The sequence below is a fragment of the Enhydra lutris genome, unplaced genomic scaffold (genome assembly GCF_002288905.1).
Source record: "Enhydra lutris kenyoni isolate GAN:26980312 unplaced genomic scaffold, ASM228890v2 scaffoldscaffold68, whole genome shotgun sequence".
NCBI lineage: Eukaryota > Metazoa > Chordata > Mammalia > Carnivora > Mustelidae > Enhydra > Enhydra lutris.
This window is the reverse complement of record NW_019154152.1, coordinates 6,059,569-6,085,430: the sequence shown is the minus strand read 5'-3', so window position 1 is coordinate 6,085,430 and position 25,862 is coordinate 6,059,569. Positions and strand designations below refer to the sequence as shown.

The 25,862-nt window shown below is 39.9% G+C and overlaps 1 protein-coding gene across 3 annotated transcripts in view; it reads right to left on the bottom strand.

Moving 5' to 3' along the window:
• LOC111159485 (RIC3 acetylcholine receptor chaperone) overlaps nt 1–25,862 on the bottom strand; it is a 63,181-nt gene that overhangs the window by 12,190 nt on the left and 25,129 nt on the right. Inside the window, exons 2-5 of one of the 3 annotated variants that reach the window (XM_022521997.1) lie at nt 19,700–19,926; nt 18,324–18,399; nt 15,661–15,754; nt 1,538–1,686 (exon numbers count right to left, since the gene is read on the bottom strand). In XM_022521997.1, coding sequence (XP_022377705.1) covers nt 1,538–1,686; nt 15,661–15,754; nt 18,324–18,399; nt 19,700–19,926 — 546 coding nt within the window. The remainder of the gene's footprint in view (nt 1–1,537; nt 1,687–15,660; nt 15,755–18,323; nt 18,400–19,699; nt 19,927–25,862) is intronic. The other 2 variants (XM_022521994.1, XM_022521995.1) reach the window with 2 other exon arrangements.

Genomic DNA, 25,862 nt, shown 5'->3' with positions numbered 1-25,862 from the left:
AATAAAAAAATTTTAAAGAGAATCCAGAATAGACCCACCCATACATTGTCAACTGATTTTCAAACATGCCAAAGTAATTAAATGTTCCAAAATAAATAGGAATAATTGGATATCAACATGGAAAAAACAATTAATCTCAGTCCTAATGCTTCACACCATATATAAAAACTAGCTCAAAATGGCTCCTGGGCCTAAATATAAGTTAAAAGTATAACACTTCTAGAAGAAGAAAATATAGGAGGTAGGCAAACGAGTTAGGTAAAGATCAGAAAAGAGAAAAATGATAAACTGAAGTTCATTATAATAAAAATTCTGCTCTTTGAACAATGCCACTAAGAAAATAAAAGGGAAAGCCACAGTTTAGGAGAAAATATTTGTAACATATATAACTGATAATAAACTTATATCCAGAATATAAGAACTTATGTAAATCAATAAAAACAAATCAACCCAATTAAAAAACTGACCAACAATGTGAACAGACACTTTACTAAAGATACACAGATGGTGAATGAATACATTAAAAAATGTTCATCATTATTAGTCATCGGGGAAATGCACATTAAAGTTACAATTAAGATACCAATACATTCACTAGAATGGCTAAAAGTAAAAAGACTGACAATACCAAGTGTTACCATGGATGCAGAGTAACTCTAATACTCATACATTGCTGGCAGAAGGCAAAATGGCAAAGCCACTTTGGAAAACAGGTTGACAAGTTTCTAAAAATGTTGAACATACACGTAACATAAAACATAACATAAAAGCTCAGAAAAAAATCTCATTCCTAGGATATACCCCAAAGACATAAAAATATATGTTCAAACAGATGTGTATGCACAAGTTCATAGCAGCTTGATTCATAATAGCTCAAAGCTGGAGACAACCCAAATGTACTTAAACTAGTGAATAGAAAAACAAACAGTATTTCCTTGTAACAGAATACTACTAAGTGATTAAAAAAAAATACTGATACATTTAATGCATGCTCTCAAAAGCATTATGCTAAATTAAAGAAGCCAGAAACAAAAGAGCATATGCAATATGACCCATTTATGGTAAAACTATAGGGACAGAAAGTGGTTATATTGTTGCCAGGACAGTTGAAGGGATTCCCTCTAAAGGGGAAGGGAATTTTCTGAGAGGATGGAAGCATCCTAGATCATGATTGTGGCATAGTTATACCACTCTACACATCTGTCAAAACTTACTCAACCAGACACTTAAAACTGGTGAATTTTATTATATATACATTATATTTAAAAACATTTTTAAGATCTCTTTTCTGAGGGGCACCTGGGTGGCTCTGTGGGTTAGAGCCTCTGCCTTCGGCTCAGGTCATGATCTCAGGGTCCTGAGATCGAGCCCCGAATCGGTCTCTCTGCTCAGCAGGGAGCCTGTTTCCTCCTCTCTCTGCCTACTTGTGATCTCTCTCTGTCAAATAAATAAATAAATAAAATCTTTAAAAAAAAAAAAAAAAAAGATCTCTTTTCTGGGCTGACAGCTAACCAAGAAATGACAAGACACTGTTTACCTTCCCAGTCTTCCATGTAAGGGGCCTCTTCAGCTTCTTTCTCTGGAGTGGGTCTGTCAGTGAATTTTCCTTCTTTTATGACCCTGGTGATTTCTCGGAGCTGATGCAGCAACCGTTTTTCTTGGTCAGAAGTCACAGTCTGTGCTCTGCTTAGAGATATTAGACAACCCAGCCATTTAATGGTAAATGAACTCCTGGGCAATGAACATAGACATCATTATGACCTTTCTGGATCCTAGAATAGGATGTCCAAGAGCAGCAGGTAAGTATTCTAGAAATTGGCCCTGGCAATGCACAGCTGAAAACTAGGTATGTTAGTTCAATGTTCTGATTTTATAAATGCAGAAACTAAGGCCCAGAAAAGATCAAATGATTGCCCAAGGTCCCACAATGAATTAAGGTCAATAATGGCACCAGTACCCAGATGTTTCAGCTTTCAGTTCAGCGTTCTTTCAGTATACCTCACTGCCCTGATTCTCTAATCTCCAAGAAATGTCATTGTTACTCTTATTACCCATTTACTATAAACCACTTTTTTATGAAGCAAGGCCATCAAAAGAAAATGTACTGAGTCATTAGACTTAACTATGGAAAAATATCCTAGCCCAACACTGGAATCACTAGGCTGCATCTACTTGTGCAGAAATAAAGATACTCCCTGTACATTTCAGAGCTGTGTCATTCTGACAAATCAGTCATCTAGACCAGAGAAACTGAGGCCCACAGAGGGGAAATTCTACATTTACTCCTATCGCTAGTTCATGTCATCACCTGAACTACAACTAAAGTCTCCTGACTTCTGATAACATTCTATGCAATTCTTAAAGCACAATGCTCAAGTTCCAGTTTAGAAAACCTGGGTTTGAGTCCCAATTTAGCTGAATAACTCTGGGCAAATGTGTACAAAAATGAGGCTCAAGATTAATGGTAGGATGATTTTCTTTGAGATGGAAGCTCAGCATCACACTCATAGGCAGACAAAGTCCTACTCAGAAGACTTGAGAACTGGTTTGGGACCAGTTTTATTTAGTGGCAGGATTTAACGGAGACTACTTATTCTCCTCTTAAAAATACAAATCATTCAGGGACGCCTGGGTGGCTCAGTGGGTTAAAGCCTCTGCCTTAGGCTCAGGTCATGATCCCAGGGATCGAGCCCCACATCGGGCTTTCTGCTCAACGGGGAGCCTGCTTCCTCCTCTCTCTCTGCCTGCGTCTTTGCCTACTTGTGATCTCTGTCTAATAAAAAAAAAAAAAATCTTAAAAAAAAATACAAATCATTCCATGGCAATATAAATTCATGAAGGAAAAATGACCTTTAATACTAGCCTCCAAGAGGTGCCTTCAATTTTTTCTAATCAGCCAGTCTCCAGTTTGTGTTCCTGTTTATGCTTAGCCTAACAAACTTTAGCCTTAATGACTAATGGGAAAAAAGTGTTCCTCCCACCAGTGTTAGGATGGTAAGTGAGGAAAATGAAGGTGCAACTTTTCCACAGACCTACCAGTGGGGAGAAAACAGAAACACCATGAGCTCCATTTCTTCCACACTAAAGGGCCTCACAGCCATGAAGCTGAAGAAGCCTGTCTGTCCCACATTCAGCTAAAATCTTACCTGTAGCAGGCCTCTTGCAGTTCTATTCTTTCTATCCATACAGGAATCCTGACCTGTCACAACTGCTCATCTGCTCTATAGAACTCCTAATTCTTACTATTACAACAACTCACTTTGTGGGGAGTTTCTGACTCAGCTAAAAGAGCCCATTTGTTAGAATCTAAAATATAGAAAGAACTTCTAAAACTCAACACCCAAAAAACAAATAACCCAGTCAAAATATGGACAGAAGACATCCAGAGACATTTTTCCCAAGACAATGTACTGATGACCAGTAGGCACATGAAAAAATGCTCCAACATCACCATTACAAAAAAATACAAATCAAACCCATAATGAGATATCACCTCACACCTGTCAGAATAGCTAAATCAAGAACACAAATAACAGGTGTTCGCAAGGATGTGGAAAAAGGGGAACCCTCTTACACTGTGGTGGGAACGCAGGGTGGTGCAGCCACTCCAACAAACAGTATGGAGGTTTCTCAAAAAGTTAAAAATAGAGCTGCCCTATGATCCAACAATTGCACTACTGGGTATTTACCCAAAGGATACAAAAATACCGATTCAAAGGGGTACACGTATCCCGAGGTTTATGGCAGCATCATCAACAACAGCCACGCTATGGCAAGAGCCCAAATATCCACTGACTCATGAATGGATAAAGAAGATGTGCTATACATATACAGTGGAATATTACTCGGCCATACAAGAATGTAATCTTGCCATTTATAATGACATGGATGGAGCTAGAGAGTACTATGCTAAAGGAAATAAGTCAAGTACCGTATGATTTCACTCATATGTGGAATTTAAGAAAGAAAACAGATGAACATAGGAGGGAAAAAGAGGCAAACTAAGAAACAGACTCTTAACTATGGAGAACCAACTGAAGGTTACTGGAGGGGAGATGGGTAGGGGGATGGGTTAAACGAGTGATGGGGATTAAGGAGGGCACTTATTGTGTTGAGCACTAGGTGTTATATGTTAAGTGATAAATCACCAAATCCTACACCTGAAACTAATTTTTCACTGTATATTAACTGGAATTTAAATAAAAACTTGGAAGGAAAAAAAAGAGCCTATGTGCTTATCACAGAGCTCTGGCCCTGGGATGCACGTGTTACTTGTCTGGACTGTACTCAGTGCATTTTCATTTTTACTGAATGAAACAGTCTTGACTCTGTTTCCTAACTCATGGAAAACCAGAACTCCTAAGAATTCTTAAAAGAGATAGGTTGGCTAGGAGAAGCAGAAACAGGCAAGTGATGCTTTCTCAGAAAATTCTAAATAAAAGCATTCTCTTTTACCTCTGAACAAGCATATTCCTATTGTCCATATCATGCATTAGGTAATTAATCATGGTCTGCCTCACAGCTTCTGAATTTATATAATGACTGTTTTCATAGATTCCTCATTGTCTCAGTTCGTCTGATAGTCCTGGAGGATGCTAGTAAGTTCAGGACAGTACAGGCACTGTGCCATGAACAATGCAAGCACTAATAAGTATGTGTCAGTTTAATTGGTCCCCATTTCCTTACCACCTGTTTTCTCCCACCTCCCTGAAATCTGGCTTCTACTCCATCATTATACCAAAATTTGTGACAATCATCAATAACACTTTACTCTCAAGTCCAAGAATCTTTTTTTTTTTTTTTTTTTTACATTTTATTCTTGACTTCTCTGTACTATGGGCCATCGTCTCCTTGAAATGTTATCTTCCCTTGGCTATTGGGACCTCTGTTTTCCTCCCACTTTATTCCTTGGACCTCTCATCCTGCCTCACTTACCCCCATTCACCTCCTAAATACATGGATTTTCTGAAGGCTCAAACCTTGGGCTCTCACTTGTCCATTCTTATAGTCATGCCCTCAGGAAGCAGACCCAGTGTCACAAATTAAACCAATGCCTCTACATAGATGAAACCCACACTCTACCTCTAATCCTGACTTATCACATGAAAACCAGTCTCAAAACTCCAGTGATCTAGGCCTTTCCACTTAGAAGCCTTGCTATTAATGAAGTTAATCTTAAATTCACTCTTCAAAACCGGGGCTTAGTTGGCCCAGGATGAGGAGCAGCTGCATGAGCAGCCAGGTTTGGAGAGGCTGGATAGAGCAGATTTCAAGATGCTAGAAAAATAGAAGGTCAAGTTAGAAGATACTTGATCAGACTCTGAATATTATAAACCCAGAGGAATCATCAAGTTCTGGATCTAAAAGTAAAGCAGAGAATGAAAGTTTCTTACAACACCATTCATGATTAGAACAGAATTCAGACCAGCAAAAGATTGCAAGCAACTGCCACACAGTATGATGTACCTCAAGAATTTGATCTCATCTCTCCCCATGGCCCTTACTTACCTCCAGCCAAATGACTTCCAAACTTGTGTCCTTGGTTCTGACATCAATATCCAAACTTCCTATTGTTGTTCCACAACATACATAGATGTTCTGATCGCACCTCAACCATATTCAAAGCTGAACTCAAAGCCGATCCCTATACCAAAGTCCTGTTTTCTTTCTCCTCTTCTATGTTTTTATGTTGGCTGATATCATCATTTTCCTGGTCATTTGCACCACAAATCTCCAACTCCTCTTTATCTCTTTCTTCTCTTTCATTGCTATTACCTAGTTTTCCTTTTGGGGAACCAACCCCTCTTTTGCTCATAGTACAAAGGTTAGAGTGAAGTTCTCCATTCCCTTACCTCTCCTTCAACAGTGGCCACGTGGCCCATAGCCAATCATCACACTCAATCCCTTGCTGCAGTGACTGATTCAGTGATACACACAGGACCCAAGTTGGACCAGCTGTACTTTCTCCTAAAACTGAGTGTTAAATGCAATGAAGCCAGATCTGAAAACTTGTCATGTTAATTCATTCTGACAGCAGAACTTGAAGAACCTGTCCATTTGTTTCTGTCCTCTAACTCCCCAGAGCTTCTCTGGTTCCCCCTCTTTCTGAAACCTGGATTTTCAGCTATTCCTTTGATATTGTGAGCTAAGCCATACTTTTCCAATAAATTCTATCATCTTCTCCAAATTTTTGCTACCCAGAGTTGGCTATTTGCTACCAAGGATTCCTGAAAAGAGCCTGTAATTTTCAAAAAACTATTTATTCATTTATCTAAGTAATCTCTACACCTGACATGGGGCTCAAACTCAAAACCCCGAGATCAAGAGTTACATGTTCTTCTGACTGAGCCAGCCAGGTGCCTTCAGCATGAATTTTTTTTTTTTTTATTTTATTTATTTAAGAGTGAGCATGAGAGAGAGAATGAGTGGGCAGGAAGGGCAGAGAGAGTGGGAGAAGCAGACTTCCTGCTGAGCAGGGAGCCTGATGCAGGACTCAATCCCAAGACCCTGGAATCACGACCTGAGCCAAAGGCAGATGCCTCACTGACTGAGCTACTCAGGCACCCAACAGTCTGCGATTTTTTTTCCCTCCCTTTTGTCAAGTCCCCTTGATTTGCTGGAGCTTTTCCCATACCTTCTAGCATATAGCTACTCTACCTATCACTAGAAGAGTTACTTTTCTAAAGTACAGCAGATCACATTTCTCCTCAAAAGCCTTTATAGGCATTCCACTATAAAGACAATGAATTTCAAACTTCTCAGCCTACCATCCACGGCCTTCCAATCTGGGCCCAGTTTACTTTTCTAGCTTTTTCTCCCCTTACTTATCTCCTACCCATTTACTCCAGCTCTGATATGCTCTACTCCAGTTACTCAGGACTACATACTGTTCCAAAAACAGGTCTTGACTTCTCATCTTGTTTGCTGTTTGTGCTACTACCCTCTCCTCTGAAATGTCCCCCCACCCCAAACTTTGCCTGAGGAGATCACTTCATCCTGCAAGGCTTATCCAAATTCCTCCTTTTCCACAGAGCTTCTATGGTAGACAGAATCATGTTCCCTTCCCCACTCCTCAAGAAAGTCCACATCCTAATCCTTGGAACCAATAATGATGTTACTTTATATAAAAGGGGACTTACAGCTATAGATAGATTTAAGGTTGCAGATCAGCTGGCCCTAAAATAGACATTATCCTCGATCATCTGTGAGAGCACATGTAATTATAAGGGTCCTTAAAGATGGAAGACAGAGGCAGAAAAGGTCAGAGTAATAGATGTAAGAAGGTTGCAACCCACTGCTACAGGCCTTGAAGATGGAGCAAAGGGTCCACTGAGCCAAGGAATGTGGGCAGCTTCTAAAACCTGAAAAAGGCAAGGAAATGGATTTTCCCCTGGAGCCTCCAGAAGGAAATGCCGTCCTGCCACCTTGATTTTAGCCCAGTGTAGGACATCTAACAGGTCTGTGAGATGAAAACGGTGTTATTTTAAAGCATTAGGTTCGTGGGCATTTGTTATGGCGGCCACAGAAAACTAATGCCATCCCTGGAGTACACTTACTCTGACATACAGCTCCTTACAGAGAAAATAATACCTGCCATTGACAACCACAGAAGGCTACAAAGAGCAAATCAAACTAGGTGCCAGAGAAGGTATTATTGCTGAGACAGCCTGCTTTACTTGAAGTACTTTCTTCAGATTTACCTCATTCATTCTTTAACAGACTAAATAATTTTATAATCATCTCAAATCAGAAAAAAATTTCAAAATAACACACAATATTAATTTATAATAAAAATGCTCAGAAAACAAAAAATAAAAAGGAGTTTACTCAACTTGATAAAGGACATCTACAAAAATCGTACAGTTATAGGATGCCCGGGTGGCTCAGTTGGTTAAGTCCCTGCCTTTGGCTCAGGCCATAATCCCAGGGTCCTAGGATCGAGTCCCACATCGGGCTCCTTGCTCTGCAGGGAGCCTGGTTCTCTCTCCGCCTCTGCCTGCTTGTGCATGCTCTCTCTCTCTCTCTGATGAATAAATAAATAAAATCTAAAAAAAAAAAAAAAAATCCTACAGCTAATATCCTACCTCATTCATTCTTTCAACATGTTCTGACACAGTCAGTGCACCAGCACCAGGAATATGAGTTTGAACAATGAAAATTTCCTATCTTCAAGAAGATTACAGGGCACTAGGGAACACAGAAAAGTTAACAGAAGATCAGAAAGTAATAGGATGCTTACAATATTCAGCCAGCCTAGGTGGCATGGAAGCACATCAGAGGAACACCTAGCTGAGTTTGAGGTTCAGGATAGGATGCTAAGAGAAAATGATGTCTAAGTTGAAACCTATAAGAAAGAGTTAAAATAAGGGCATGTGGGATGGGAGTCGGGGAGACAGTCAAAAAAGGAAAAAAGTATCTGCAAAGTCCTGGAAGCAAAAGAAGATGGGTATTTTAGAGGAAAAGCAAGTAGTCAGTGTGGCTGGAGCACAAAGAGAGTGATAGAGGAAGATAAAGCAACAAAGGGCCATGGGTGTAGGGCCATCTAGGATGACATGGCCATGTAGGGACATGTCACCCAAGACCATTTAAGCCAAGTTAAAGATTCTATTCTTTACTAAGAGCAACAGGGACCTGTTAAAGGGTTAAAACAAAAAAACATAATCCATTTGTTTGGAAGAGAAAGTGAGTTGAAGAGAAGCAAAATTAGAGAAAAGAAAACCACATGAGCCACCACATGATACAGGCTTGTCCTATGTCAAAAATAAAGGCCTCAGGGCAATATCCTTGATGAACAAAGATGCAAAAATCCTCAACAAAATATAGCAAATTGAATCCAACCATATGCTAAAAGGATCATTCACTATGATCAAGTGGGATTTATTCCAGGATGCAAGGGGCTCAATAGCCACAAAACCATGATAAATCACCTTAACAAAACAAATAATAAAATCTGATCATCTCAATAGATGCAAAAAAACATTTGACAAAATTCAACATCTATTCATGATAAAGTCTCAACAGTGAGCTTAAAGGGAACATACCTCAATATAATAAAGGCTATAAGATGAACCCACAGCAAACATCAAGCTGGAAGCTTTTCCTCTAAGATCAGGAATAAGATAAGAATGGTCACTCTTGGCTGTTTGTTCAACATAGTACTGGAAGTCTTAATCTCAGCAATCAGATAAAAAATAAATAAAAGGTATCCAGACTGGTAAGGAACAAGTAAAACTGTTCCTATTTGCAGATGACATGATACTATAGATGGAAAACCCTAGAGACTCTACCAAAAAACTATTCCACCTAATAAATGAATTCAGTAAAGCTGCAGATACAAAACTAGTATATAGAAATCTATTTTATAGAAACCTGCATTTTATATACTAATAATGAAGTAGCAGAAAGAAAAATTAAAACAATCCCATTTACAACTGCACCAAAAAGAATACTTAAGAATAAATGTAACCAAGAAGTGCGTGTGAATAAGACTAATGCCATCTTGCACAAATCCACCATGATGACCACTCTGTGACCTGAGACCTTCTTTGGTATAGCACTGCCCCCCAACACATCCTCTTTATTTGACCACACCCTTAGGTACACCCTTGAGGTATAAGGTCCTTGATATTCTCTGGAGATATGACTGTGATCCTAAAACATTTCCTCCCAGGTTTCCCAGCATATACTCCCCAATCTCTAAGGCTATAAAAGCAGGGCTTATGGTAGGTGGGACTGTAGAGATCTACTGGTCTTGCAGCCACCCACAACACACTTCTGCTCATAACTCCCTTTAATAAACCCATTTGTTATCAAACTGGATTCTTCAGCTTTTTTCTTCCATCTTATGGCTCCTTAGGCCTTTGGAGATCATTTTGCATATGCCTCCCTTCCATAGAGCAAGGTTAAAGACCTGTACTCTGAAAACTAAGACTTCAGTGAAAGAAATTAAAGACAACACAAACAAATGGAAAGATATACCACATTTACAGATGGAAGAATAACCTCAAACTCAGCTAGGTGTTCCTCTATACTACCCAAAGCTATCTACAGATTCAATGCAATGTCCATCAAGACACCAACAGCATTTTTCACAGAACAACAAATATGTATGGAACCACAGAACACCCTGAAAAACCAAAGCAATCTTGAGAAGAAAGAACAAAGCTGGAGGTATCACAATCCCAGATTTTGAGATAACCTACAAAGTTGTAGTTATCACTTTGGTACAGTAAGTTACTGGCACAAAAATAGATGTAGATCAATGGACTAGGATAGAGAGCCCAGAAATAAACCCACACCTACAACAAAGGAGGCAAGAATATACAACAGAGAAAAGATGGTCTTCTCAATAAATGATATTGGGAAAACTGGACAGCTACATGCAAAAGAATACAACTGAACCACTTTCTTACAACATACACAAAAATAAACTCAAAATAGATTAAAGACCTAAATGGGTTACCTAAAACTGTAAACTCCTAGAAGAAAACATAGGAGAGTGGCTCAGTCAGTTAAGCTACTGCCTTTGGCTTGGGTCATGATCCCAGAGTCCAGAGATCGAGTCCCTCAGTGGGGGGTCCTTGCTCAGCAGGGAGCCTGCTTCTCTCTCTGCCTCTGTCTGCGTTTGCTCGCTCTCTCTTTCTCTCTCTCTCTGACAAATAAATAAATAAAATCTTTAAAAAATAAAAGGAAAACGTAGGAAATAATTGCTTTGAAATCAGCCTTAGTGACATTATTCTAGATAGGTCTCCTTAGGCAAGGAAAACAAAAGTAAAAACAAATTATTGGGACTACACTGAAATAGAGAGTTTTTGCACAGTGAAGGAAATCATCAACGAAACTAAAAGGCAACCTACTGAATGGAAGAAGTAATTTATAAATGAAATTTCTGATAAGGAGTTAATATCCAAAATATATAAAGAACTTTTACAACTCAACACCAAACTGCCGCCCCAACCAATAATCCAGTTAAAAATAGGCAGAGGACCTAAACAGATATTTTTCCAAAGAAGACATACAGATGGCCAACAGATGTATGAAAAGATGCTCAACATCACTAATTGGGGAAATACAAACCAAAACTGTAAGATATCACCTCACACTTGTCGGAATGGCTAGAATCAAAAAGATAAGAAATTACAAGTGTTGGTGAGGATACAGAGAAAAAGGAACTCTTCCTTGTATGCTGTTGGTGGGAATGTAAATTGTTGCAGCCACTGTGTAACACAGTATGGAGGTTCCTCAAAAAAGTAAAAATAGAAATACTGTATGATCGTAATTCCACTACAGGCATTTACCCAAAGAAAACAGCAACACTAATTCAGAAACTATGCACCCCTGTGTTTACTGCAGCATTATTTACAATAGCCAAGACATGGAAGCAACCCAAGTGTCGATCAGTGGGATGGATGGATAAAAAGGATGTGAGTATATATAGATATACACATATATATACTCATACTATATACTATAAATATATATATAATTATATATAACACACACACATATATATACACAAATAGACACAATGGAATGCTATTACTAACCCATAAAAAGAGAATGAGATCTTGTCATTCACAACATGGATGGACCCAGAGGATATTATGCTAAGTGAAATAAGTCAGACAGAGAAAGAGAAGTCAGAGAAAGACAGAGAAAGACAAATATCAAAATACCTTATCACTTACATGTGGAAATAAAAAAAAAACAAACCCCACAGAAATAGACTCAAATACAGAGAACAAACTGGTGATTGTTGGTGGGGAGGAATGGGTGAAGTAGGTAAAGGACACTATTAAGAGGTATGAATTTCAGGTATAAAATAAATAAGTCATGTAGATGAAAAGTACCACATAAAGAATATAGTCCATGATACTGTAATAATGTATGGTGACAGATGGTAACTACACTTATTATGGTGAGTGCTATGTAATGTATAAACAGAACACTGTATGTCAACTATATTTAAAAAAAAAAAGCATTCATTCACTTACTTGCTCATTTTTCCATTTCAACTAACACTTTTTTAGAGCCTACTGTTGACCTCTGCTAGGCTCTGGGACTAACAGATAATCTCTGCCTTAGCAGAGCTTAGAGTCTTTTGCAGGGAGACAGACTTATTAATTTGAAAGAAATGACAAGACAGGATGATTGAAGAGATATAGGAAGTGAAGGAAAAGGTAAATCAAGGATAATACTGATTTCTGCTCTGGAGGATTAAGTAGATGGTGAAGCCATTTTCAGAGACGAATATTAAAGGTGGAGTAGAGTCAGCTGGGGATAGATGAGGATTCTCATTTTATACATTCATTCATTCAAAAGATGTTTATTAACTGAAGAAGGGCAGATAATCTATGAGACATGTTCAGTAGGACCCTGAATACAGAAGTCAGGAAATGAAGAGACGATCTTAGCAAAGAATGCCATGATTACCTCTTCTACTATAATACACGTTCAAATGCTTATTTCAAAAGTGAGTATCTATCCTTTTTCAACAATTAGGATTTCCTTAGTATCTACTATGTGAACACAATGAATGAAACAGATTAAGTCTGTCCTCCATAAGTTTACATCCCAGCAGTTCATGCCCTAAATCTACAGCACTACACATGTCCTCAGCATGCCTGCTATGGCTGTCTTCTGCCCCAGGCTTTACCCTCACTGCTACCTCAGGCCACACCATGCTTCCAGGAGGTGAAGGATTACAACCAGACATGCTGCTCCAGAAAGGAAATGTTGCTGATCCTAAGGACAGAAGTAAGGACACCTTGATTCTGATCCTTTCCTTAGTCTTTATGTCCTTGGGATGTATACTGTGCTTAGTATCAGGCATAACATGATACAACACGAACCTTCCACAAGGCTTAAACACATGCACAGATATATCACTCACAGGTAAAAGTTGTCTAAAAGTTTTATTAGATAATATTAAAAACCTTCCCCATATTTTGATTCTTACATAAGCATTGAGATGAAGTTTCAGAAACTGTGTATTTCTGGAATTTTAAGAAAATCTTACAATTATGGAATTGACATTCTATAAAAGGAGTTCAAATGCGTAAATGAACATGTCTTCTGTGTCTTAAATCCTCTCCTAGACTCCTAGAGCCTGGAAATGTATTCAATTTTTATCTGATGGAAAAATACTGGGGTATTTGGGGGTCTTCTAATAATCATAAAAACACAGACTTGTAGAAGAACAAATGCCACAACACTAAGGTTAAAGGATAGAAATATAAAAAGGAGAATAATGTAAAACATGGGGCTACCAGGACCTTTCAGCTTGGAGGTGAAGTCTCATAGGGCCTACCTGTAAGGATACAAGGTGTTGGATTAGGAGTGACAGGGAGAAAGTCACGTTTTTAGGATTGGAAGATTACAGATTTGGGAAAGGGAGCCACAAGCTATGCTCTCTGCAATGGAGGGAGAGCTGATCCCTAGCTCCTGAGAAGTATGGCGGAAAATGTTTTACACAATCATTGCCATGTGGCAGGCTGGAATTAATAGGTTCTCAAGGAGTCTACACCTTAGCATCCCACCAGGAGTAAACGTTCTGAGCTAGGACCTGTGGCCTGAAAAATAATGAGATGGCACAACTCCAGCTTCAGGGTGGGGACAACTCCTCTGCCTTACAGAGAGGTAACCCTAGCACAAAGCAGAAAGTAGTCAGGGTCACGGTACTGCATTGCTGGCTTGGGCAATGCACAGATGGTATATACAGGTGGTAAGGTTGAGCTATGTGATTTGAGCTAAGGGAGTGTGAACAGCAGTAATAGTGAGAAAATATCTTCCTCTGGCTTTTTTTTTTTTTAAGATTTTATTTATTTATTTGACAGACAGAGATCACAAGTAGGCAGAGAGGTAGGCAGAGAGAGAGAGAGAGGAGGAGGAAGCAGGCTTCCTGAGGAGCAGAGAACCAGATGCAGGACTCGATCCCAGGACCCTGAGATCATGACCTGAGCCGAAGGCAGAGGCTTAATCCACTGAGCCACCCAGGCGCCCTTCCTCTGGCTTCTTACTCCAAGGCCCAGTTGTTCAGTCTCCCACGTGGGAGGCCCTGCCCACAGGTTTCCATCTATGGTTTTCATGACCCTTAGGTGTGGCATGTGTCTTCAAATTAACCAGAGCCAGGGTAGAGATACTTTTTGAGAGGCAAGGGTCCATAAAAGGCTGGTAGTTCCCCACCTAGACTTGAGTAGTACAGGGTAAGGGCAGAAAAGATCAGAAAAGTATTGTTGCGGGACGCCTGGGTGGCTCAGTTGGTTGGGCAGCTGCCTTCGGCTCAGGTCATGATCCCAGCGTCCTGGGATCGAGTCCCGCATCGGGCTCCTTGCTCATCGGGGAGCCTGCTTCTCCCTCTGCCTCTGCCTGCCATTCTGTCTGCCTGCACTCGCTCTCTCTCCCTCTCTCTCTGACAAATAAATGGAATCTTTAAAAAAAAAAAAAAAGAAAAAAAAAAAAGAAAGAAAAGTATTGTTGCGCAAATTGGTTTAGTCACTCCTACAAAAACTCTGACATTAGATAATGTATATGAAGTGCTTCACTCCAAGCTGGGTTCTTAGTAAGTGCTCAGCAAGTATGAAATTTTATTATACACTCACTGAAGTATACTCGTGTGTACCTATGTACACATTCCTCTACCACTCTGGCAAACAGTCTGCACAGTCACTCTGCTTTCTGGACCAAAAGGTGGTCAAGGCTCCTGGGTGCAGATAGGCAAGGTTTAGCCACATAAATGTCATTTCAGCAGCATTGTAGACAGACATTATAGAAAAAGCCAAGCCAGGGAGCTGCAACCTGAAGATGTTCACTTTTGCCTTATCTAGCCAAAGATGCACAAGGCTGGGGCCAAGGAGCTGAGAAAATGATACAGGGCACAGTACCACCAAGATGGCAAACAGAAGAGGCCATGGTAGAGCAGTTTTCTGGGGCGAAGACTCCACCGTGAGCCCACAGAGCCGCGGGAGAAACATTTTAGCACATAAGATTTTGCCACTACCTCCCAGCTCTTCCTCCATCCTTGTCAGAGGCCTAGTGGAGACTAAATCCCTCTTTGTTCTCAATCTCACATTCTGGCTTTTCCTCCCTGGCCTTCCCACATCCATATTTTCTTCCTTTTTGCCTACTTTCATCAACCTCCTGAAGCCACCTTTTCAGATCCTCACCCAGCCCTGTCACAGGAGGGCTGTCTCCCATGTGGGGCATCCTAAAGGGCCAGCCGGACTCCTGACACCTACCTGACATGTCTAATCCAATTCTGGCAGAGTCAACACAAAATACAAATGCCTAATCTGATCATATTTGCCCTCTTCTTTTTGTCTCAAGCAGATTTAAAAAGGCATAATTTTAGGTAAAATCAGATTACTAGACAGCTATGAAATCATCTTCATTAGAACCTGGTTATTTCACCTTGCAGAACTGCTCATAAACCTCTCCTCACAGTGATATGCACAACACTGAACAAAGACGCTTGAAAGCTGAGACTCTTGAAAGCATATGGTATGAAAATGGAAATGCTTAGTGAGAAATAATATGTAAATGACAAGTAAGTTGACAATTCTATAAAATGGAAGTAAGTGCTTAGAAATCAAAGAAAAGCAAAATTTTTAATGGATTCTCTAAATGGGTAATAGTCTTGAGTCCGGTTATATGAAAACCTACCTTTCACCATTAGGTCCCACTCTGTTGATTAGTTTTTCCATGGCTTCCTCTGTCTCCTTCAGTTTTTCTTGCAGGTGAACAAGCTCAAAATTGGCTGAAAAACAAGTATCGGTCTAAGAACCATCATACACACCTCCAAAAGCTCTTTTCTGAAACTGGCTGGCTGGGATGCCCTGTGATAATTCCAGCTGGTTCAGAGATTCAGAGAAGAGACTCCATATCTCTCCAGCTGATCCAATCAGGACACAAAGGGTACCAAGGTGTGAGCACTGAGATCTTAAGGATACATGCGTAGGGAATAATGAACAAATCACTCCTCTTACACACAGAAATACAGCAGGACCAGCTAAAGAAAATACATGAGAAAAACAAAACAAAACAAACCTCAACATGGTCACCCAAGAGGAAAAGAAGAAGATAGACCTATCCTTTCCAATCCAAATAATGCTTGAGGGTAAAAGTACCGAACCTGCAAGGTACTTTAGAAAAGGAGTTAAGACCCTGAGACGAGCATTCGTTCACCTGTGTTTGAAAACATCTGGAAGATCACAGTCTCAATGCTGCATTTCTTCAATAGGGGACAAATCTTGAACTAGGATTGAAGCTTCCTTGCCCAAGGTTTCCTATCCTTGTCATTTGGGGTGAAGTGGTGTAACCCTCGCCCCCAGATTCTCAAGAAAGATCAACAGATCAACAGAGATCACATTGATCTACTGACATTAACACTAAGACCCTAAAAGTAGAGCAGAAAAAAAATAGATCAATTAGTACATGAAATGAACTTTAAGGCAGCAGGAAAACAAAATGCTATTTATTACGCAGATAATCCAGTTTTTCTTCACTGTAAAATATTGTATTAAAATATTGTATTGTCTTTTAATACTTCTAGAACAAATTCTTATGCATGCAGTTAACATCTGCGAAGTGTCTAGAGGACTATGCCACATAAATGCTTAGGTTATTTTTATTTTCTGCATGATTCAAAACAGAAGGATAAGCAGATATAATGGCTACATTATAAAACAGTTGTTCTTAGGAATTTTTAATTCTGTTTCCAATGCATTTTGTGACTGGATACAGAATTTGCTATTCATTTTTTTTTTTTTTAAGATTTCATTTATTTATTTGACAGAGAGAGAAATCACAAGTAGGTAGAGAGGCAGGCAGAGAGAGAGGGGGAAGCAGGCTCCCTGATGAGTGGGGAACCTGATTCAGGGTTCTATCCCAGGACCCTGAGATCAGGACCTGAGCCGAAGGCAGAGGCTCAACCCACTGAGCCACCCAGGCATCCCCAGAATTTGCTATTCTTTGACAGAATCCAAAAATCTCTTAATAATTATTTTACCAATGCATTTACCATCACTGCTGGTTTGATGTTATCTCAATTAAGAACAAAAGAACTTTCTTAGAGGATTTCTTAAATATTTCGTAGGATTTCTAAAAAGGATGCAGACTGTGACTGGGGTATCTGCTTCCACAGAGAATCTGGAGTAAATCCAAAAAGCAGTTATGGCCGAGGGCAGATCCTTCAGCGGCTCAGCTTCACTTCATTTTGCTGCAGTCTCTCTTTTAAAAACTTCTGAAGAGGCTTCATTATCCACAGGATAAGGCGATTTGGCCTCCAAGGCCTTCAACAACATGGCTTAACCCCCCACTGAGCAGGCCTTCTTTCCCACAGCCGTCCTATGTCAGGCTGTGTCTTCCTCAAGCCATCCTGTCTATCGGACAGGACCCAGCTCCAGGTCGCTTCCCATAAGGCTTTCCCCAAGTCCCTTTTTAGATAGTAAACTTTACACAAGTCATTTTTCATCCCAGACTATATGAATTCTTAGGGGGAAGAGCCATGCCATATACATTTCATTTCCCCCAGAGAGCACAGAATATTCTACTTGGCCAGTAAATATTTGATGAACATGTTTTATGAGTCAGAAGTATTATTTTTTTTAATTATTAAAAAAAAATTTTTATAAACATATAATGTATTATTAGCCCCAGGGGTACAGGTCTGTGAATCTCCAGGTTTACACACTTCACAGCACTCACCATAGCACATACCCTCCCTAATGTCAACAACCCTCCACCCTCTCCCTCCCCCACTCCCCCCCCACAACCCTCAGTTTGTTTTTTGAGATTAAGAGTCTCTTATGGTTTGTCTCCCTCCCAATCCCATCTCATTTCATTTATTCTTTTCCTACTCCCCCAACCCCCCACGTTGCATCTCCACTTCCTCATATCAGGGAGATCCTATGATAGTAGTCTTTCTCCGATTCATAAGTCGTAAGTATTAAACCCAGTTCCTAGATCTAATAAGTGGTTTTGGCAAGGACTTGATCTCTCTCCCTTTAGTTTTCTTGTGAAATAAAGGTATCTGCTACAAATATTCTGAAGTATGGAAATGAGATATAACTCCAAATGTGAAATATTAATTTGCTAACATATAAAAAAGAAAACAGACCATTTTATACTTTTTGTAACTCTCTCTTAAAAGCCAACATCAGTTTGGAAACTTGAGAATTCCCGGAGCTTAGGTAAAAATGGCATCAGATTAATTTGGAGCAATTTCTGAGATGTGCTTTTTAAGACATATCCAGACTGTCCCTCTGACTGTATGATGGTGGTGCAACTCAATAAGACTTGTGCATATACTGAGAAGAAGCACTTACTAATTGTCCTGTGGGTGTTTCCAGCTGCGGCAGTAGAGCATTTCCGATCCTCTGCAGTAGATTTCCCCTTTGAAAGCTGGGAATTGAAGGAGGTATAGCACATCAACAGCAGCTCAGAACCTCAAAGTCATAGAACCCCTCATATTAAATGAAAAAAGAAAAAAAAGGTTGGGAGACAAAAATTAAGTCAGAAATCAAATCAAGTATCAATATCAGAGAAACATTTCAAAGAAAGAAAAAAAAGAGGCGAGAAAGAACCAATAGAAGGTTCCCAGGAAGGGCGCTTGGGTGGCTCAGTTAAGTGTCTGCCTTCAGCTCAGGTCATGATCTCAGGGTCCTGGGATGGAGCCCCACATCTGGCTTGCTGCTCAGCAGGGAGTCTCCTTCTCCCTCTCTCTCTGCCCTTCCCTCCACTCCTGCTCTCTTCTCCTTCAAATTAAAAAAAAAGAAGAAGAAAGAAAGAAAGAAAAGAAAGTTCCCAAGAAGCGAAAAACCATCAAGGCACAAGAACAAAAATCAATCAATCAATTAATCAGTCTCTTTCCAGGTCATCTGCCTTGCCTACACTCATCTAAAAAAGGGGATGTGCAACCCCTAAGGCCCTTCTTACAGAGGCAACTTGGGCCCCCTGCAGAGTTCCTGGGCAAGAAGGACTTGCTTCTTATCCTGTTAAAAGGGCAGTGAATATTTAAGATTTCCAAAATGGATGCACAATGTGACTTCTGCTCTACTTCATGGTGTCTAGGCCCATAGCTTGCTGAAGTCTGCCTGGAGATGGAACTTAATTGGGAGTCAGCTTTTAAAGGACCCAGTGCATATCTCCCCAAAGTTGGGAGACATCAGGCTTAGTTTCAGGATTGGCAGTTTTGTTTCAGAATTACTACAGTGGATATTAAAAACAGCACCTCACACTCCTGGACTGGGAAAGGAGGACAAAGTGGTGTTGGTAATGGTCATTATGTGGCCTCACAGTGGCTACTTGGAAATCACTGTGCCAAACCTAAAGTTAAAATATCTTTGTGCCTTTTCAGCTTGCAAAGACATCCAGTAAAAACAAAAAACAAAAAAAGCCCACCAAAATACTGGGGTGAGAGGGAGCTTCGACCTTTATTGCTATTTATTGACCCAGGCATAAGTCCTGATTCTGCATTTCTAGTTGTGAATTCTTGGGCAAACCCTTTAAGCTCTGACCAAAGATCTTCTCTTCTATAAAACAGAGAACAGTTATCCTAAGTATCTCATAAAGAGGAGGCAAGGTTTAAAGATGATTTGAATAAAGGTTATGAACTATAAAGAGTTTTAATGCCAACAATGATTTTTATTATGACACTAGATTTTTTTAATTGATATCATATGATCAAGATGATTCCACTCACCTTAAATAGAATATACAGTATGTATAAAAAAATCCCAAAACCATAGATTGGAATAATCTGTCCCATCAGGCCTCTTCCGCTTCCTCCTCCTCCAGTGCCTCCACCTGATCCTTTGGCCTTTGCAAATGCCTCTGCAAGGTGAGACCTCTGGAAACGAACACCAGGGGTCTGGCCATCTGTGGGTGGCTGGTGATGATGCATCATAGGGGGAAATCGACCCAACTTTCCTGAGAGAAATAATCAATATTTATTTCTTTTATTATATTTTTAATTTTTAATTTTTATTTTTTAAAGATTTTATTTATTTATTTGATAGACAAAGATCACAAGTAGACAGAGAGACCAGGCAGAGAGAGAGAGAGGGGGAAGGTGGCCCCCCACTGAGCAGGGAGCCCAATGCGGGGCTCAATCCCAGGACCCTGGGATCATGACCCAAGCCGAAGGTAGAGGCTTTAACCCACTGAGCCACCCAGGCGCCCCTCTACTATTTTAAATATAGCTCTTATGAAAACACCTCATGCACTGAGGCATAACTCAAACAAGTTAAGAAAAAACAGGAACTTGATTCTAAGGATACAGAGGTATCATACAGATAACAAATCTGATGTGGCAATCTCTAGCTGTTTGCCAAACCCATTTTCTCTTCCTTTTAGGTCCACAGATTGATAACATTTTTCAGCTTCCTATGCAGTTAAATGTAGCCACGCAACGGAGTGCCAGCCAGAGGAATGGGAGTGATATGTGCTGATGCAAGGCCTGGCCTATAAAACTTCCCATGTATTAAACTCCACATTCATTTGCCATCTGCAGGCTTCATGCTGATCTAGGAAGACCTCTGAAGTCATGTGATGAAATGGCAGGGCCTCCATTAATCTAGGTTACTGAATAACTGTGTGGCAAGAGCCCTCCAATGCTGCCACCCACCAACTTAGAACCATCTGGATCTGTTCATGTGAGTGATAAGTAAACTATTATTGTGTTAGGGCCATTATACACTTTGGAGTCTGTTATAGCAGTTAGCCACCCCTAACTACTACAGAAAAGGAAGTGCAATCTGGTCTCAAAAGAGAAAAGAACCAAAACTGGGAAGCCATCAGGATCCAGGACAGCTACTCTCACAATCTACTGCCATCTCCCTCTCCATGGGGCCATAGGCTTTTTCCTGTGCAGATCTTCTTTATTCTCCCTTCTGGCAGATAATTTCTCCAGCTTCTTTGTGAACATGGAGGAAAATGGGCACCTCAAAACCCTTCAGTTTATATGTCCTTCAAGACTCCAAGTTCCTTGGAGGAAGATTTTGATTACTCTGCCTGGGGAGGTATGCATTCCTTTCCAGTCAACTATTGCTGGGGAGAGAGGAGTCATGTAGCACAAACAGGGTCACAGGTTTCTGTAAATGGAAGCACAGGGCTTAGAGAAAGAAGTGTGCATCAATTTTCTTTCATTTTTCCTCCACTGGGGCAGTCGAACATTAACACCAACTACCAAGCCTCCTGAGAGCCATAGGTGAGAAAGGAAAGACCTCTCTTCAAAAGGCCATGTAAATAGGTTTGTGGGAGGAAAAAATCACTGGGAGCTAACACTATAGAGCAGAAAACAGGAGAGAGAAGACAGATTTCATAAATCAGACTCCAAAAATACAAACTATATAGAGAAACACTGTTAGATTTGACTTCCACAAAATTAGATTTCTGTTCAATCTACCACAACAACTACACTACCACATTCTACTACACACTCAACAACTACTGCAATCTACTACAACAAACAAACCTTGTTTGTTGTGCCACAAACAGGGAAGGAGCGAGATGGCAGAGCAGTAGGAGTCCTAAATTTCCTCTGGTCCCAGGAATTCAGCTAGGTAGTTATCAAACCATTCTGAACAACTACTAACTCACAGGGAGATTGAAGAAATAAGCAGCAATTCTATGAACAGAAAAGAGACCACTTTCTGGAAGGTAGGTGTGTGGATAAGTGAATCCGAGGTGACATACAGGAAGACTGGGGGGGCTCCATCACTTGGTTCCTGGCATGTAAAAGAGCAACTGAGCACAAAACCAGAGATTTTAGAAGTCTGCTCTGCTGAGGTACATTGCTCCAGTGGCTAAGCATGGGGTGGAATCCTTGCTGGCATAGTGTGGTCTCAGGACCCTCGGGGTCAGAGAAAGACTGGGGGTGTCTGAGTGTGACAGAGCTCCCAGGTATTGGAGTGGGGAAGCCAGGTGCAAAGACAAAGTCAAGGTGTGGGTTCTCAGCTTGGGGTTGCCCTAAACCATGATCTGAGTTACAGCTGGACCACTGCTTTTTGAGCAGGGACCCCACAAGTGGCAGATCCAGGGAGATCCCCCCTTTCCTCCATGGGGAGGAGCAGTGCGGGAGCATGCTGCAGAAATCTGCTGGGTTTGGAGACTCCAAACAGAGCTGTGTGCCAGAGACAGAAACACTCAGGCACAGGCCGAGTGAGTTTAGAATGTGGCTGGAGACCAGGGAGACAGGAGGGATTGACTGCCTTTCTCTGAGGGCTCCCTGAAGAGGGTGGCCCCGAGCTCTCGGCTCCTCTGGGACCGGAGATTGGGAAGCCACCATTTTTATTCTCGTCCTCCAAAGCTGTATGGAAAATTTTCAGGGAGCAAAAGCTACCGAGAGCAAATCCAAGCAGATTGCTTAGCCTGGCCCCTGGCAAGGGTGGTGCAATCCTACCTCAGGCAAAGACATTTGAGAATCACTGCAACAGGCCCCTCCCCCAGAAGATCAGCAAAAACATCCAGCCAAGATCAACTTTACCAATCAATGAGAACTGCAAAACTCCAGAGCTAGGGGAATATAAACATAGCATTCACAGCTATTTCCCCATGATTCTTTAGTCTTTCAAAGTTTAATTTTTTTCATTTTATTTTTTTCTTTTGTGTTTTTTAATTTTTCCTCTTTCCTATTTTAACCAACATCTTATCAATATCTTTTTAAAAAACTTTTTTCGGGACGCCTGGGTGGCTCAGTTGGTTAAGCAGCTGCCTTCAGCTCAGGTCGTGATCCCAGCGTCCTGGGATCGAGTCCCACATCGGGCTCCTTGCTTGTCGGGGAGCCTGCTTCTCCCTCTGCCTCTGCCTGCCATTCTGTCTGCCTGTGCTCGCTCTCTCTCCCTCTCTCTCTCTCTGACAGATAAATAAAAATCTAAAAAAAATAAAATAAAAAAAAATAAAAAACTTTTTTCATTTTTATAGTCATATTCTATCCCTTCTTTGTATTTAACCTTATTTTTTGTATACATGTAAGTTTTTCTGTCTTTAAAATTTTGGGATACAGTTTCTTCTAAGAGACCAAAATATATCCTAAATCCAGTGTACGGCTTTGTTCTAGTCTCCCTCCTGTTTTTAAAATTTTTTTCAACCAACTTATCTAATTAATTCCTTTTTAAAAATCTTTTTTAAATTTTCACCTTTATAGTCATATTCCATCCCTCTATTGTACTTACCCTTATTTTTGAATATGTTTTTCTTTCTTTAAAATTTTGGGAGGCAGTTTCTTCTAACAGACCAAAATACAACCAAAATCAAGTGTGTGGCTCTGTTCTGTTCACCAGCCTGATGATATATACATATTTTTTCCTTTTCTTTTATCCCCAGTTGCGGGTCTCTTCTGATTTGTTTAGTGTATATTTTTCTGGGGTTGTTGTAACCCTTTTAGCATTTTGTTCTCTCATTCGTCTATTCTTCTCTGGACAAAATGACAACGTGGAAAAACTCACCTCAAAAGAACAAGAGGCAGTACTGACTGCCAGGGACCTAATCAATATGGACATCAGAAAGATATCAGAACTAGAGTTCAGAATGACAGTTATAAAGACCCTCACTGGGCTTGGAAAAAAGCACAGAAGATACTAGAGAATCCCTTTCTGGAGAAATAAAACAACTAAAATCTAATCAAGTTGAAATAAAAAGAAGCTATTAATGAGGTGCAATAAAAAATGGAGGCTCCTACTGCTAGGATAAATGAGGCATAAGAGAGAATTAGTGATATAGAAGACCAAATGATGGAGAATAAAGAAGCTGAGAAAAAGAGAGATAAACCACTGGATCACGAGGGCAGAATTCATGAGGTAAGTATGAAACAATATTAGAATAATTGGGATCCCAGAAGAAGAAGAAAGGGGGGTGCAGAAGGTATACTGGAGCAAATTATAGTGGAGAACTTCCTTAATTTGGGGAAGGAAACAGGCATCAAAATCTAGGAGGCACAGAGAACTCCCCTCAAAAATCAACAAAAATAGGTCAAAACCCCATCATCTTATAGTAAAACTTACAAGCTTCAAAGACAAAGAGAAAAATCCTGAAAGCAGCTTGGGACGAGAGGTCTGTAACCTATAACAGTAGAAATATTAGATTGGCAGCAGACCCAGCAGGCCAGAAAGAACTGTTCTGACATATTCAGAGCACTAAATGAGAAAAATATGCAGCCAAGAAATACTATATTCAGCTAGGCTTTCATTGAAAATAGAAGGAGAAATAAAAAGCTACCAGGACAAACAAAAACTAAAAGAATTTTCAAACACCAAAACCAGCCCTATGGGAAATGTTGAAAGGGGTCCTCTAAGTAAAGAGAGAGCCTAAAAATAACAGATCAGAAAGGAACAGAGACAATATACAGTCACCTTACAGGCAATACAATGGCACTAAATTCATATGTTTCAATAGTTACCCTGAATGTAAATGGGCTAAATGCCTCAATAAAAAGACACAGGGTATCAGAATGGATAAAAAAATAAATAAATAAATAAAAACAAGACCCATCAATATGCTGTCTGCAAGAGACTCATTTTAGACCCAAAGACACCTCCAGATTTAAAGTGAGGGGTGGAAAACAATTTACCATGCTAATGGATATCAGAAGAAAGCTGGGTGGCAATCCTTATATCAGATAAATTAGATTTATCTAATTTAAATATCTAATTTATCTAATTTATCTAAATTAGCCAAAGACTATAATAAGAGATGAGGAAGGACACTATATTATACTTAAACGGTCTGTCCAACAAGAAGATCTAACAATTTTAAATATCTATGCTCCTAACATGAGAGCAGCCAATTATATAAACCAATTAATAAAATCAAAGAAACACACCAACAATAATACAATAATAGTAGGGGACTTTAACATCCCTCTCACTGAAATGGACAGATCATCTAAGCAAAAGATCAATAAGGAAATAAAGGCCTTAAATGACACACTGGATCAGATGGACATCACAGATATGTTCAAAACCTTCCATCCCAAAGCAACAGAATATACATTCTTCTCCAATCCACATGGAACATTCTCCAGAACAGATCACATCCAGGGTCACAAATCAGGTCACAAAATATGCAGGATCATTCCCTGCATATTTTCAGGCCACAATGCTTTGAAACTAGAACCCAACCACAAGAGGAAAGTTGGAAAGAACTCCAATACATGGAAGCTAAAGAGCATCCTACTAAAGAATGAATGGGCCAACCAGAAAATTAAAGAATTGAAAAAATTCATGGAAACAAATGAAAATGAAAACACAAATGTTCAAAATCTTTGGGATATAGCAAAGGCGGTCCTGAGAGTTAAGTATATAGCAATAAAAGCCTTTCTCAAGAAACAAGAAAGGTCTCAAATACACAATCTAACCCTACACCTAAAGGAGCTGGAGAAAGAACAGCAAAGAAAGCCTAAACCCAGCAGAAGAAGAGAGATAATAAAGATCAGAGTGGAAATCAATGAAAGAGAAACCAAAAGAACCGTAGAACAGATCAATGAAACTAGGAGCTGGTTATTTGAGAGAATTAATAAGATTGATAAACCCCTAGCCAGACTTATCAAAAAGAAAAGAGAAAGGACCCAAATTAATAAAATCATGAATGAAAGAGGAGAGCTCACAACCAACATCAAAGAAATACAAACAATTATAAGAACATATTATGAGCAACTATACACCAGCAAATTTGACAGTCTGGAAGAAATAGATGCATTCTTAGAGACATATAAACTACCAAAACTGAACCAGGAAGAAATAGAAAACCTGAACAGACTCATAACCAGTAAGGAGATTGAAGCAGTCATCAAAAATCTCCCAACAAACAGGAGCCCTGGGCCAGACAGCTTCCCAGGGGAATTCTACCAAACATTTAAAGAAAAATTA